This window comes from Quercus suber, unplaced genomic scaffold (assembly GCF_002906115.3).
Source record: "Quercus suber isolate HL8 unplaced genomic scaffold, Cork oak 2.0 scaffold_104, whole genome shotgun sequence".
Lineage (NCBI taxonomy): Eukaryota > Viridiplantae > Streptophyta > Magnoliopsida > Fagales > Fagaceae > Quercus > Quercus suber.
This window is the reverse complement of record NW_027069569.1, coordinates 776,042-792,801: the sequence shown is the minus strand read 5'-3', so window position 1 is coordinate 792,801 and position 16,760 is coordinate 776,042. Positions and strand designations below refer to the sequence as shown.

The window sequence follows — 16,760 nt, the reverse complement described above, 5'->3', positions numbered from 1 at the left end:
TAGGATCCAAAGCCATGTAATACTCAATTTATCAAGTTTGTACTTTTTTATTCAATCAATGAGAATTGAACAATTCCGTCATGTAAAGTTGTATTTAATTTTTTTCTTATTTTTTAGTATAAAAAAAAGTGGCGACTCCACACCACTTACCGAAAAAGAGAGGTGCCCTTAAAAAGCACACAAATCTCTTTTTTTGAGAGCACCTGAAGTTTGCAGTCTCTCACAATTATATATTCTTTTTATTCTTAAAGCACATTAAAGGTGTCAATTCGGGTTAGCATGTCGGCTTTGTGTTATGTCGAGGTGGGGTATTTGACTATATGACTCAACCCTAACCCGACCAATTTAATAATCATGTCATTATCTTTCAACCCTAATCCGACCTGTTAATAAAGCGGGTTGACCTGACCCAACATATTTGACACGCTTAATAAACGAGTCGTATTGGGTTATATTTAATATTATGTAGGTTGGGTTGTGTTATATTCGTGTCGACCCAACCCATTTGACACGCTTCATAAATGAGTTGTGTTGGATTGATACGAATGTAACACAGCCCATTTCAACTTATATAATATTAAATATAACGTTCATCTAGAGATAATTTTTTTTACATCCCAAAAGCAGTGCAAACATTTCAAGTCTTCAACCCACATTCAAAATAATATAGTTCAATAAAAATATAACATTCATGTAGAAATAACTTCTTTACACTATAAAGAAAGTGCACACACTTCAACCTAAATTCAAAATAACATAGTTTAACAAAAATGAAATAACATAGTTCAACAAAAATATAATATTCTTGGAACTCGCCAGATGCTAAGTATCAATATTGAAAAAATGGGAGCAAATAGTAGATTAATCCTAACTATGACTACGATTATCATCCATAGATTCTTTGTTGATGTCCAAATTTATAACATCTCATCCAATTACAATATATATATATATATATTCTAATTACTCACTTTTCTTTTCAAATTTAAAATATATGTTGGATATAAAAGGTATTTGACAAATCTAAAATAAAATGAATATTTATTTGTTATATGAGTTAAATGAGTTGTGTTAAGTAGGTCATTTCGGGTTGATACGAATAAATTTGCATGTCAAACATATCTATTGTGCGTTACGCGAGTTGACCCCCTTAAGACACGTTTCTTAGTGTGTCGCTTTTGGGTCGACCCGTTTATGACCAAAACCCATTAAGGCCTAACCTTAACCTGTAGAAACTCATGTCGGGTTCGTGTTGTGTTCGTGGGTTGGGTCAAACATTGACACCCCTAAAGCATGTCAAATTTGTACTAATGAGGTGTTATTTACTATATGCAATCTATAAACTCATGTTTTGTGTAAAATTTTAAAGTACATAAAACTTGAAATTTAAATATTATATAAATGATGGGTTGGGTTCAAATTATACCTATTGTAACTCTAAGTTATGTTATATCATCTAGTAACTTTTTATTGTATTAGTATTTCAAAAACTTACCATTGGATTACATTTCCTCTATTTTCGTAATGCATATACCAAGTTTCATGTGAATCGGATGTTATTTACTATTCGATTTAGAAGCTCATCTTTTATGCACATTTTTAATATAAAAAACTTGAAATTTAAATATTTAGTTTCAAATCACCTTGAAATTTTGCAAGCATGTAGAATATAAGAAGAAATTCTAATCCAACAGTGGATTTATTAAAATTTGTTTAAAATGACTTTCTTAATAGGTGATGTTGGACTAAGGTGGCGTTTGGTATAGGGGAATCCACATTACTCTTGACATCTAGATTCCTAGGAATCACATTCCTAAAAATGTAGCTATTCCTATGTTTGGTTTCATTGGGAATCTCTTAAGATTCCTAGGAATGTGAGATGATAATGTTTGGTTTATTTTCAGAAATCTTAAATGAATTATTTATTTTTCCTATTTTATCCTTAGATTTGAATGTGAACTACCAAGTTATTTAAAAAAAAAAAAATCTTCCTCTAAATAAATAATAAAAAACCAAATATAAACTATTAATTATGACAAATTCATTAAAATTATTTATTTTCCATGAAAATAAATCCATTAATAATTTTTTAAGCAACACACACACAACAGCAAAAGTGAATACCTAGTAATAATGGAGAGTCCCCTTCAAACCCTTTTTTTTTGTCACACGTGAAAACTAAATAAAACTTTTTTAAAGAATATATCAATAGAGTTGTCTATCATATTTATGTTATTTTGGCAGAAAAAGATAAAGACAAGGGAAAAGATATTGATGATTTTTTTTTATATTTTATCTTAATTGCTTAAATGATAAGGAAAAAGGGTTAAAATTGTTAATTTATAAAAAAATACAATTTTCTTTATACTTGGGAATCTGGATTCCCACCTATTTTAAAGGGAATCCACATTCATACTGAGAGGGGTTTAAGGGGGGAATCCAGATTCTCCTGGTATCTAATTCCCTAACGTGATTTGCAATCAAATATGAGAATCTTTAAACATTCCTAGGAATCCTAAAATATTATCCTGTACTAAACGCCACATAATAACATTATCAAATTCAATTAAAGTTAATGGAAATACCTCACAGAGCTAATATGTGCTTTATTTTGGACACCTACTTTCTTTGTGATTAGCTCTTTGAGGCATTTCCATTAACTTTAATTATATAGAAATTGAAATAAATATAAAAAAAGTAAACATTATTATTTATTTGTCTAAATACTTTTTTTTATAAGATCTAAATACAATTTAGTGGGTTCTAATTAACTCAACTAGTAAAGTCTTGAATGGTTAAATAAGAACTTTGGAATTCAATCCCCGTCACACTAAAAAGTGATTAGCAAGGACGGAGGGAGAATTGGATTGGGGGGCAATGACCCTCCCTAATTTTTTTTTTTTAAAAAATAATTAATATATACATAGGCACCAATTTTAGCAATTTTATTCTATAAAATCACACTTTACCTCCCTTAATAACATTATCATTGATTCTTTTAAGAGTACTACTCTAGCCACAAACTTTTCTTTAACATTTTTACAAACTGCTGAGGTAGTAAAATTTTACTGGTTTGCATCTGAGCCCATCATTTACATAACATTTTTACTTACTAATAACTACTCACCACATTAATAATTTGTAAAAAAAGTTATTAATTCTAGTATCTTCCTCCTTTTAAAGGTCAAATCTAAAATCTAAAGCAAAATAAATAAGCCCAAAAAAATTATTCAATAATAAAAATTACCAATATTAAAACTAAAAACAATTAAATTCAATCAACCAATTTTACCAAAAATAAACAACCTGACCCTTAAAAAAAATTTTAAACAAAATAATTTTGTTTATACCTAGATGCACACATAAAAAACGCAAAAAAAAAAAAATCACTAACTGTTAAGCAACTAAGTCTGAAGCTAGAGTTACTGCACACAACCAACAACAAAGTTGCCCCCAAATTTCAAGTCTTGGCTTTGTTCCTACTAATTGATGTTTTGATCTGATGATAAAGAGTTATTATAAAAAACAGACGCTATAAGTTGAAACTCTCTCAAAAAAAAAAAAAAAAAAAAAGACAATTGAGTCGTACACTTGGAGAGGAGTATATAAGTTGTCTTTATTTAATATTTAGCGAGTAATGAAAACAAAATTCTTATTTTCTTTCTCTCTCTAAAGCACCTTGTAAAAACATAATGATATGATCTTAAAGGCTTTGTAAACCAGTAACAAAAAGAGAAGCAAATAGGTCCATTTCATGCTTCTTTAAGACCACACCAACTTCAACTCCTCCATTCCCATTTTTGCTTTCCGCTATAGTAGTTGCTCTAGTTCTGTGTATATTCGTGAGTGCCACTTTCTGAGGTCTCCCCCACCCGAAATCCCTCTCATAATCCTTGAATTTGTTTGACCATGCAACCGTAATAATTTCCGGTAGGGTTTGGGATCCTTCAGCTCCCATCTGTCCTGTCGCCAGTTTAATCCATTTCTCTGCTTCATCAAGAAATCCCTCAATCTTTTTGATGCCATCAATGATCCTATAAGCAGCATTGGCCAACCCAATTTCCTCCATTAACTCTCTTGCTTGGGCAACTATACCACCTGCTCCAGCACAATTACCGAAATAATTTGTTGAAACAGGAGGGTCTAAACGAGACCGATAATTAGCTGGGATATATAGGCAGATCAATTTGTTACTTTCTAATTCTTTGGCTTTTGCCACACAAACCATTATATATGCAAATGTAAGGACAAAGGTTGATAACTGAAATGGTTCCACTGTCTTTGTTTTAGCTTCATCACCAACCTTGTCCCCCCATGAAAAAACCCTTTTCCTGAGTTTTTCTATGTCTGCACGGCTTAACTTGAATGTGCATCGAACAATGTCTTCTGTTGGATCCTCGAAATTCTGTGGCTTAAGGCTTCGGCTATTTGTCGCTAAGAAACCGTCTGAGAACATAGAGTCGAGTGTAGCCGGGTATTTGACAGCAGTTCTGTCGATGAATGGTGTTAGTTCTGGCAATAAAGTTGAGTCTTTATCAAGTTTGCTTATATAAGCCCATGAGTCCAAGAACAATGACATGGCTTTCCCATCAAGAACCGCATGGTTCGCAACAACGCCAAGGCAAAACCCTTTGTTTGAAAAGAGAGTGACTTGCAATGTCAAAATTGAAGCTTTTGAGTCTGATGTTTCCAAGTGGGGAATGAGATGACAAAAGTTTCTAGCTTCAGTTACATGGTCTCCAGATAGACTGTCAAAGTTGGCATCGGATTCAGCTATAGTGAGTGAAATGGAATCACCAGGGGTGTAATGAATGATGGGTTTTTGAGAATCAGGAGGCCATGTTAGTTTCCCTACAAGTGGGAGAAAGTGTGGGAGAGTGAGAGAGAGTGAGTGCTTGAGTTTGGAGAGGATTGAGTCAAAGGAAAAATGGTCTAAGTTAGCATGTGAGTAGAAGGAAAGAACCTCAATTGGTGCGGTTTTTAAGAAAAAGAGATCAAAGATAGTTAGTGGCAGAGAGATCTCAGAGGCTGTGTTTGGGGTGTCTGAGGACGGAGAGATTGTACTGACCTCCAATATTTTCAATGAGCTTTGTGTCGCCATGAGAGAACGAGAGAGAGGGAGATAAGATCACAGTGATGCCTATGTGAATATTTTATAACGTAGTTATAATATTGCAAACACATGATTCTCTGAATTTATAAGGTGATAGGTTTTTGGAATCCCAGAGAAATAATAGATAAAAGTTTGAACTTTTATCAATCTAGTAACTAAATTGCTTTGGACATTACAATGTTTTTAAATAGTAAAAAAGAAAGCTTTGGGCGGCTAGGAAAACGTCCAAAAAACCTTAATTCATGCTTATCATATCATTAGGTGATCTAAATTTTACCAAAAATAGCAAACTTGAGATAATTACAAAAATTGAAACTAATGTTTCTAAGAGACTTCCCAAAACAAACTAATCTAAAGGTTGTTAAGGAAAATAAATATTACTAAAAATGAAAAAAAGTTCTATTAATTAGGCCTTAACGAAGGAATTTACTACAATTAAGGCGAACCTCGTGGCATGGTCATGAGTCTTGACCAAAAGACCATTTCTCTTTAGCCCATAAATTTCATGCAATTATGAGAGAAATAGTTATTCCCCAATTTAAGGAATAATTATCTTTAAAAAATAACTATTTTTTGTAATGAAGATGCTAAATAATCAAATAATTGTTTCACGTGAATAACAATTTCATTATAAGTTATTTACAATATACAAAACATACTGTTAAATTTTTTTTTTTTAGCCAACTCTAAATGATTCCAAACTTGTGACTTCAATTTGTGAAATTCAACAACACAAAATATATACATGATATATACAGAAGTATTATTCAAGAAATTAATTAGCATTTTGACAAAAACAATGTAGTAAACAAAGAAAACTTCAAATATTATTTCTAGAACAAATAAAATGAAAATGATTAAGGAAAATAACAATAATAGAATAAAACCTGGTATTGAGAAGTACAATTTGTCCAGCATTACTCCTAGAGAAGTATAATTCGTACAGCAGAAATCCTAGCTCAACACCCATAGAAATGATTGTTATGTATAGAAATCCTAGGCTTGACGTTTAGTAGAAGTATAATCCGTTACACAAATTATTTATATTTATAATTGCTATGTACATATGGAATTCACATAAATTTTAAAAATATTCCTTTTAAAGAAATATATTGTATAAGTAAGATATTTCTTAAGTATGATCTTGAGTTTTATTTTAATGTTATATACATATGAAAAGGTTATATTTTAAAAAAATATATGAAATTTAGAAGTTATTATACGAACTCCCTCCAAGGAATTTCCGATTGCCCAAGTACTTCCATTGGCTTCTCAGGCACTTTCAAACTAAGTTCGTCACTTACCTATTTATGTTCCCAGGTCTCAAGAAGCTTTCTCCTCTCGGGTTATATGGAGACCACCTCCAGCTCCTAGCTTGAAGGTCAATTTTGATGGAGCTACATTTAGAGAAACAAATGAATCAAGTCTCGGGGTGATTGTTCGAGATAACTAGGGTAGGGTGCGAGCCTCTCTTCCTAAGAATGTTCCAATCCTTCTTCTAACGATGTGGAGGCCATGGCATCGGTTCGAGCAATTTGGTTTGCAAGGGAGCTTCGATCATTTTGGAGGGAGATTCTAAAGTGGTTATAAATGCTTTGAAGAGTACTGAAAGTTCCCTGGCTTCCTTTGGTCATCTTATTGATTTAGTGAAACCATCCTTAATTAGAGGTGTGGAGGGAAAAGCCTAACCATATGTAATGGGCCTAAAGCCCAATGTGAAGGTTATTGTATGTTCGAAGAGGCTAAAATTGTCGAGGGGTACTTCGCGTGAAAGAAGGATACATGAGGACGAAGAAACTCCGTCCGAAGAGAGCATCAGTGTTCCGAAGAGATCATTATCCTCAGATGAAAAGATTCGGGGTCATATAAATATCTGGGGGGTTCGAATGAGTTTACTAGTGACTTCAGCAGTCTAGATAAGCTTTGGGCACGCCTGGAGATAAGAGGAATGGAGAAATATCTAAAAGGAAAAACTGTCACCATCGTATTAAATGCACTGCAACAACTTTTCTGGCCGCATTTATGTGGAGAATACTCCTGAACAGTATAACTTCAGCTACCGCCACTCACAAAAAGCTGAGGGAGATACATGACATGACATGCACTCAAATAGAGAGTTAGATGAAGAACAAGTGGACGATGGGGATGATGGGGCAGTATGTTATATAAAGAAGAAGAGCTCCTAATAGCGGGGAGGAGGTGAAAAAGAAGGAAAAAAGGAGAAAAAAGAGAAAAGAGAGGTCTTACTGTAACCCTAAGAATTGTAACCTATATTCAATTTATCATAAGTCTCTTCGAACTTGAACTTACTTGATCTTTACGTGTATTTTCATGCTGGTTTATACTGGGACGTTGTGGTCAACCGTTATAAGCTCTACAGTCAACCTAGCTCTATCATACACACTCTATAAATTTATTGTTTTAGGGCTTGGACCACAAATCCTAACCCTACAAGAGGCTTTTACGCATATATATATATATATATATATATATTTTACATATTCACATCTCAAAAACAATCTTCGGAGTAACTACAATGCGCATACCTTTAACGCTAGAGAAGAAATGAGGTACAGAAGTGTCAATTCCGTGTATATTGGAGTAAAACTCCTGTATGATCATGAAAGGGCACGTGACCAGGATGCCACACAGTGACTCCCAACCTCGACTGTAGATGACAGTGGGAAGGTCAATAAAGAAAAAATCCAATAGAACGACTTAGTGTTTCAAATGAATGCTACATCGTGAAAAGTTCTTTGAGATGTCCGACTTGGCCTTCTCATCACGGAACCTGACATGAGAGGGGGTAGGATTAGAGGAAGATGCCCAGAACGTAGAGAGTTCTAGGACATAATAGATTTGCATTTAGGTGCCATAGAGCAGACTAACGCAAGAAGAAGAGAGAGAGAGACACGCAGAAAAGCACCAAAGCAGTTTAGTATCAAAATATAGAAAAATATTGGTACGTATGCATGAAAATGCATGAATATATGACATGCAAAGTTAAAGACATCATGAGCTCAGCCCAATCCAATCCTAACAACACACAATCATTGCAACAAAGTAAACACACATTTAAATGAATGAAACATTGTTATAATGCAAATGTGATGCAATGCATGATATTTTAAAGCCAATTGAACAAAAACCCATCCCAAAATTTTAACAAAAAACTCAAAAGTTTTGAAAAAAAATCTCAAACAATTTCAAAAACCCCAAAAGTTAGGTCAAAGATCATGAAATGCATGATAAAGAGGGAGAATGTATCATACTAGATGAAGAACAAAGATCTTGAGACTGGAAATGAAGTGAGGAAGATGAAAAGCTTGAGTTTTAGGTGTTTGGAAGAAGGAGAGAAATATTTCTATCGAGAGAGNAATTTTTTTTTTTTTAGCCAACTCTAAATGATTCCAAACTTGTGACTTCAATTTGTGAAATTCAACAACACAAAATATATACATGATATATACAGAAGTATTATTCAAGAAATTAATTAGCATTTTGACAAAAACAATGTAGTAAACAAAGAAAACTTCAAATATTATTTCTAGAACAAATAAAATGAAAATGATTAAGGAAAATAACAATAATAGAATAAAACCTGGTATTGAGAAGTACAATTTGTCCAGCATTACTCCTAGAGAAGTATAATTCGTACAGCAGAAATCCTAGCTCAACACCCATAGAAATGATTGTTATGTATAGAAATCCTAGGCTTGACGTTTAGTAGAAGTATAATCCGTTACACAAATTATTTATATTTATAATTGCTATGTACATATGGAATTCACTTAAATTTTAAAAATATTCCTTTTAAAGAAATATATTGTATAAGTAAGATATTTCTTAAGTATGATCTTGAGTTTTATTTTAATGTTATATACATATGAAAAGATTATATTTTAAAAAAATATATGAAATTTAGAAGTTATTATACGAACTCCCTCCAAGGAATTTCCGATTGCCCAAGTACTTCCATTGGCTTCTCAGGCACTTTCAAACTAAGTTCGTCACTTACCTATTTATGTTCCCAGGTCTCAAGAAGCTTTCTCCTCTCGGGTTATATGGAGACCACCTCCAGCTCCTAGCTTGAAGGTCAATTTTGATGGAGCTACATTTAGAGAAACAAATGAATCAAGTCTCGGGGTGATTGTTCGAGATAACTAGGGTAGGGTGCGAGCCTCTCTTCCTAAGAATGTTCCAATCCTTCTTCTAACGATGTGGAGGCCATGGCATCGGTTCGAGCAATTTGGTTTGCAAGGGAGCTTCGATCATTTTGGAGGGAGATTCTAAAGTGGTTATAAATGCTTTGAAGAGTACTGAAAGTTCCCTGGCTTCCTTTGGTCATCTTATTGATTTAGTGAAACCATCCTTAATTAGAGGTGTGGAGGGAAAAGCCTAACCATATGTAATGGGCCTAAAGCCCAATGTGAAGGTTATTGTATGTTCGAAGAGGCTAAAATTGTCGAGGGGTACTTCGCGTGAAAGAAGGATACATGAGGACGAAGAAACTCCGTCTGAAGAGAGCATCAGTGTTCCGAAGAGATCATTATCCTCAGATGAAAAGATTCGGGGTCATATAAATATCTGGGGGGTTCGAATGAGTTTACTAGTGACTTCAGCAGTCTAGATAAGCTTTGGGCACGCCTGGAGATAAGAGGAATGGAGAAATATCTAAAAGGAAAAACTGTCACCACCGTATTAAATGCACTGCAACAACTTTTCTGGCCGCATTTATGTGGAGAAGACTCCTGAACAGTATAACTTCAGCTACCGCCACTCACAAAAAGCTGAGGGAGATACATGACATGACATGCACTCAAATAGAGAGTTAGATGAAGAACAAGTGGACGATGGGGATGATGGGGCAGTATGTTATATAAAGAAGAAGAGCTCCTAATAGCGGGGAGGAGGTGAAAAAGAAGGAAAAAAGGAGAAAAAAGATAAAAGAGAGGTCTTACTGTAACCCTAAGAATTGTAACCTATATTCAATTTATCATAAGTCTCTTCGGATTTGAACTTACTTGATCTTTACGTGTATTTTCATGCTGGTTTATACTGGGACGTTGTGGTCAACCGTTATAAGCTCTACAGTCAACCTAGCTCTATCATACACACTCTATAAATTTATTGTTTTAGGGCTTGGACCACAAATCCTAACCCTACAAGAGGCTTTTACGCATATATATATATATATATATATTACATATTCACAGATTAGGCAATTTTGTAACTCACAACTAGCTAAATATACTAAAGGTTTATCGGTATGGATGGAGGATATTCCTCCACATCTTCATGATGTTCTTATAGTCGATAATGGCTAAGTTTTTTTTTTTTTTTTTCAATAAAGTTTCCAGTATTTCTTCTCAATAATAATAATAATAATAATTGTTATGTATAGAAATCCAGCTAGGCTTGACGTCCAGTAGGAGTATAATTCGTTACTCTAATAATAATTGTAATGTATAGAAATCCTAGCTAGGCTTGACGTCCAGTAGGTGTATAATTCGTTACTCCAATTATTTATATTTATAATTGTAATGTACATATAGATTTCACTTAAAATTAAAAAAAAAAAAATCATTTTAAAGAATGTATAAGTAAGATATTTCTTAAGTATGATCTTGAGTGTTATTTATTTATTATTTTTTTTATACAAGATCTTGAGTATTATGTTATAGGATTTGGTTTATCTCTAGTACTTTTTTAACTGAAATCTCCTTTTATTTTAATGAAAGACGGCTACGTCATCCATTAACTAAATAAAAGGTGGAAATTAAAACCCACTACAATTTGTCATTGTATATTTAAAACAAAATGACATGTCTAGTTAAAAAAGTACTGGACGTAAGCCAGACCCTATATTCTAATGTTACAACCAAATTTAGTTATGAATAAGTTTTCTCTTAAGAAAAAAAAAAAACTTATGAATAAGTTCAATTATTTCCTTACAACATCTTTTGTTCCCAAAAATAAGGATTATCATTTCTATTGTAATTTTCATTCAATGTACCCAATGTTCCCTTGGAGTTATGATAAAAAATCAGCAAGATTATAACTGTTAAGCCAATATATAACATCAGCTACCTGAATTAAATATAGTATTATATATGTAGGGGTCGGCCTAAATCCTAATGTTTCATAGAGCAGACTAACGCAAGAAGAAGAGAGAGAGAGACACGCAGAAAAGCACCAAAGCAGTTTAGTATCAAAATATAGAAAAATATTGGTACGTATGCATGAAAATGCATGAATATATGACATGCAAAGTTAAAGACATCATGAGCTCAGCCCAATCCAATCCTAACAACACACAATCATTGCAACAAAGTAAACACACATTTAAATGAATGAAACATTGTTATAATGCAAATGTGATGCAATGCATGATATTTTAAAGCCAATTGAACAAAAACCCATCCCAAAATTTTAACAAAAAACTCAAAAGTTTTGAAAAAAAATCTCAAACAATTTCAAAAACCCCAAAAGTTAGGTCAAAGATCATGAAATGCATGATAAAGAGGGAGAATGTATCATACTAGATGAAGAACAAAGATCTTGAGACTGGAAATGAAGTGAGGAAGATGAAAAGCTTGAGTTTTAGGTGTTTGGAAGAAGGAGAGAAATATTTCTATCGAGAGAGATCGGGGAGAAATAGGACAGAAATCACGAGAATCCTATTTATAGGAGATCTCAATTTTTTGATGGATCGAGAGGTATTAAGAATTAAAAAGGCACTTTTTAGCTGTGGAAGAGCTATTAAGGATCTAATGAGAGGTGTCCACAGCAGAGATTCTTGATGGATCGAGGTAGCTATCGAGTATCCAAAATATTTCTCGTGGATTGAAGTAGCTATCGAGAGCTATCGAGAATGCGATAAAAAACAGCTGAAGGGTCTCGATAGATATCATAGCTATCGAGAGGTATCGAGAAGCTATCGAGATTGCTTAAAAACAGTTTTCAAGAATAGAAAAATACATATATGAATGCAATCAAACATGCTACTCAACCAAAGATCTAAAACACATTTTAAGCTCTCAAAAACATCTCTCAACAAGAAAAATGTCAAGTACATAGATCCAAAAACACACACACACACACACACACTAAACAATTCTAACCACTTTTATATTTCAAAAACAAGTTAAGACAGTTTAGTGAGCATACGTTAACACATGTATTTCTTGTGATGGCCAAATCACATTGTACTTGCACATGTATCAAAAGTAACAAATAATTTTGCATGTTGTGAATGGAAAACATCGCAAGATTGCACAAGTGTCTATATGTTATGCTAATTTGAGATATGAGAAAATCACTTTAACTCACACACAATCATAACTGTTTGATGGGAACTATCACCTTCGAGGTACATCCTGTAATTTCCACATCTCTTAGAATACACGCTTGTAATCATGTATAAAGCATATTGATTCTTTTTGCTTTTTATTTTTCTTTGCATATTTTTTTTTTTAAGCAAATCATGCATGGGCATATAAGAGATAGAAAAGAAATACCCAATGATGTTAAGCATTTGACATTCCACTCTTGCTATGCCGAAACATACAAATGTCATTTCATGATTGGTGGGCAACAATTGTGAGATGATTATTTATGCCTTTCTCTTAGGATTTTCTAGTCCTTTCTGTCAAAAAGAGTGATACGAGTGTTAAGTACAATAAATTACTTAATCTTACTTATCACAAACACAAGCCATAAAGTTCATTTGCTTAATTATATATAGAGATGCTCATCTAAGTTACAAAAGATGCAAAGTTTAGAGACTTTTGTTTCAATGGCTATCCAAGGTACACAAGTACCAATGTACACAAACACACAATGTTTTTATATTTTTTTGATTTTTCAATTTTTTTATTTATTTTTATATGAAAAACAAAATAAAGCAAAATTGAAAAAAAGAAAAAAAAGAAAAAGAAAAAGACAAACAAACAAACAAACAAACAAAAACATGTTAAACAAAGCAATGCATAAAACTAAATGCAAATGCATGAGGAAGGAAGAGGAGAAGAGGAGATCAATCCATGGAGATAACACCAATATTTTGGTGAAGGAATTCAAACCATTTGCTATCAAGAAGTTTGGTGAACAAGTCAGCATTCTGATTATCAGTGTGAATGAATTCAAGAGTGAGCATACCATCTTCGACAAGTTTCCGAATGAAGTGATGTCGAATCTCTATGTGTTTGGTTTGAGAATATTAAACCAGGTTCTTAGAGATGTTGATGGCACTGGTATTGTCACAGTAGATAGTGAGATGTTCTTGACAAATACCGTAATCATGGAGAAGTTTTTGCATTCATAAAAGTTGGGTGCAACAGCTACCAGCAGCAATGTACTTAACTTCTGCAGTGGATAAAGAGATAGAATTTTGCTTTTTGCTCATTTAGGAGACAAGATTACTAGCCACATAAAAACAATCTCCCGAAGTACTCTTTCTATCATTAGCATTCCCAGTTCAGTCAGCGTTAGAATACCCAGTTAAGACATCATTTGTTTCCTTACTATACCACACACCAAAGTCAGCAGTGGTTTTGATATACTTTATGATTCTTTTCAAAGCAATCATGTGAGACTCTTTGGGATTAGCCTGATATCTAACACACACTCCCACATTATAACTAATGTCAGGTCTACTAGCAGTAAGGTAAAGAAGACTACCTATCATACTTCTATAAAGAGATGAATCAATACTTTTTTCTAACAAGTCAACAATGAGTTTAACATTTGGGCTTATAGGGGTTCTAATAGAACTAGTTGATTCCAAACTAAACTTTTTCACAAGATTTCTAGCATATTTAGATTAAGATAGGAATATACCTGAATCTTGTTGATGAATCTGTAAGCCAAGGAAGTGAGACAGCTCTCCAATCATGCTCATCTTGAACTCGCCCTGCATGAGTTTTAAGAAACTATGAGCAAGTTCATCCTTAGTTGACCCAAAGATGATATCATCAATATAAACTTGAGCAACTATCAACTCGTCGTCTTCCCTTTTGATGAAGAGAGTTTGATCAGCTTTTCCTCTCGTGAACCCATGTGACACAAAGTATTGTGTGAGCCTATCATACCAAGCTCTAGGGGCTTGCTTCAAATCATAAAGAGTCTTCTTAAGGTATAACACATGATCCGAAAAGTGTGGATCAATGAATCCTTTTGGTTGAGCCACATAGACATCTTCTTTAAGGAACCCATTCAAGAAAGCAATCTTTACATTCATTTGGTAAAACTTGAACTTCAAGTGACATGCTAGGGCTAAGAGAATTCTGATAGACTCCATACAGGTTACTAGAGCAAATGTCTCATCATAATCTACCCTTTCCATTTGAGAATATCCTTGAGCTACAAGACGAGCCTTGTTACATATCACATTACCCTCCTCGTTAGTCTTATTGCGGAATATCCACTTTGTGCCGATGATGTACTCACCCTTCGGTTTAGGTACTAAAGTTCAGACATCATTTCTCTGAAACTGAAGCAGTTCATCATGCATAGCTTTAACCCAGCTTTCATCCTGAAGTGCTTCCTCAACTCTAGTGGGTTCAACCTACAACAAGTAACAAGAATAAGACACAAAGTTAGCAATACATTATCAACTGTACGCTTCCTTAGTGTAAGTTCATTCATGTTTCCCATAATAACTTCAGGAAGATGATTCAATTTGATCCTGGAGGAAGGTCTTTTCTCTTCATGGAATTCAGAATTAGGTGAAGTAGATATATCTGCTAAATTTTCTACAACACTTGGAGTACTAGGAGTACTTGGAGATGTAGGCTCTTGTTCAACAATTTCTTGAATTTCCCTGGGCTCGGGAGAAAGAATTTGTTTGGGGATTTCCTCACTAAACTTCTCAGAACCGAAGTTTGAAGATTCATCAATAACAACATTCATTGTTTCCATCACCTTCATGGTTCTTTTGTTGTATACCCGATAAGCCTTGCTTGTAAAGGAGTATCCCAAAAATATTCCTTCATCGCTGCAGGAGTCAAAATTTTTCCACATTCTCTCTATCCTTGATAATGAAACAAGTACTTCCAAAATTTTTGAAATACTTCCCATTTGGCTTACTTCCCTTCCATAACTCATATGGAGTCTTCTTGGTACCTGGTCTAAAGTACACCCTATTAACCGTATGACATGCAGTGTTAACGGCTTCTCCCCACAAGTTTCTAGCCACATCCTTGTTGTGCAACATGGCTCTAGCAATCTCTTGAATAACTCTGTTCTTTCTTTCTATTACACAATTCTGTTGAGAAGTAATAGGAGCAAAGAATTCTTGAGATATACCTGATCTCGTGCATATATGAGTTCTCGAATTCCTTACCATGATCACTTCGAATCCAATCAATCTTCAGGACTTTCTCATTCTGCAATCTTGTGCACAAGGCTTCAATGTGCTCAGGAGCATCAAACTTGGATCGTAGGAGTATAACCCAAGTGTACCTAGTAAAGTTATCTACCACAACCATGATGTATCTCCTTCCACAAAGAGACTTAGTTCTGGTTAGACCCATGAGATCCAGATGTGGTAGCTCCAATGGTCTGTAAGTAGCTGATGTCTGAGTGCCCGAATGTTTGGCTTTCGTCTATTTTCTAAGCTGACATGGTCCACACACCACATTGCTCACTCTACTGAGTTTTGGTATCTCCAAAATTGATTCATGCTTAGATACAATTGAGAGATGTTTGTAACTAGCATGTCTCATCCTTTGATGCCATAGATCTTCATTTGGTAAACGAATGCTATTGCACACAATAACAGCATTAGGAACCAAGCCATAACAGTTGTCTAGAGTACGGACACCACTAATGAGTTTCTTTCCAGACTCATCCATGACAGGGCATTTTCCCTTTGAGAATAGTACTATAAAATCTTGATCACATATCTGACTTATGCTCAACAAGTTTACTCTCAAATCTTCTACATAAAGAACATTTACAATGTCTGGCAGTCTAGGTAGAGACATGATTCCCTTTCCTTTAATCTTTGATTTGCTCCCATCACCAAAAGTGATATTACCACATTTCTTAGATTCGAAAACCTTGAAGAGAGATCAATCTCCAATCATGTGTTTTGAGCAGCCACTATTGAGATACCACAAACATGTGTCTATAACCTTAAATGCAGACTTCATCATAAAGCACACTTCGTGCTTAGATGATAGATCAGTGGGAATGGTGTTTTTTCTTATCTACCTTTTATGAACAAGACCTTTGATTTTCACTCTTCTCAGACGAACTCCTTTGCACATTCTCATTCTGAGACAGTCTAGTTTCTTCTTTGTTAAGTTGAGATCTTTTCCAATAGTCATCATAATAGAATTCAAAAACTTTTAGACTTGCATTTTCTGATATACTCAAACAAGTAGAGATTAGAAAAATAAGATGTATTTGAAAACAAAGATCTCTTCAAGTTGGTTGCAACCATGACAACAGGGGTCAATGGATCACACAGCAAAGATTAAACCCTAATAAGAGTGTGTCTGCTCTGATACCACTTGATAGGCCAAAAATGTATTGACCCATTGTGATAAATTAACCAATTGATTTAGTCAAGTTAATTAATTAATTCAATTGACATGCAAAACGTGTGGTAGCACAAACAAATCACCAATTAACTAAATGC

General features: G+C 33.9%; 1 protein-coding gene across 1 annotated transcript; it reads right to left on the bottom strand.

Annotated features, from left to right (window-relative positions):
• Positions 1-3,681: 3,681 nt before the first annotated feature.
• Positions 3,682-5,185, bottom strand: LOC112012986 (phenolic glucoside malonyltransferase 1). Its single transcript, XM_024045365.2, has one exon. It carries the CDS (start codon positions 5,099-5,101, stop codon positions 3,704-3,706), a length of 1,398 nt encoding a protein of 465 aa, XP_023901133.2. The 5' UTR covers positions 5,102-5,185; the 3' UTR covers positions 3,682-3,703.
• Between the last annotated feature and the right edge of the window lie 11,575 nt (positions 5,186-16,760).

What these genes read in the sequence shown, in the direction of transcription:
- LOC112012986 (XM_024045365.2), bottom strand. Translation starts at nt 5,101, where the DNA reads ATGGCGACACAAAGCTCATTGAAAATATTGGAGGTCAGTACAATCTCT.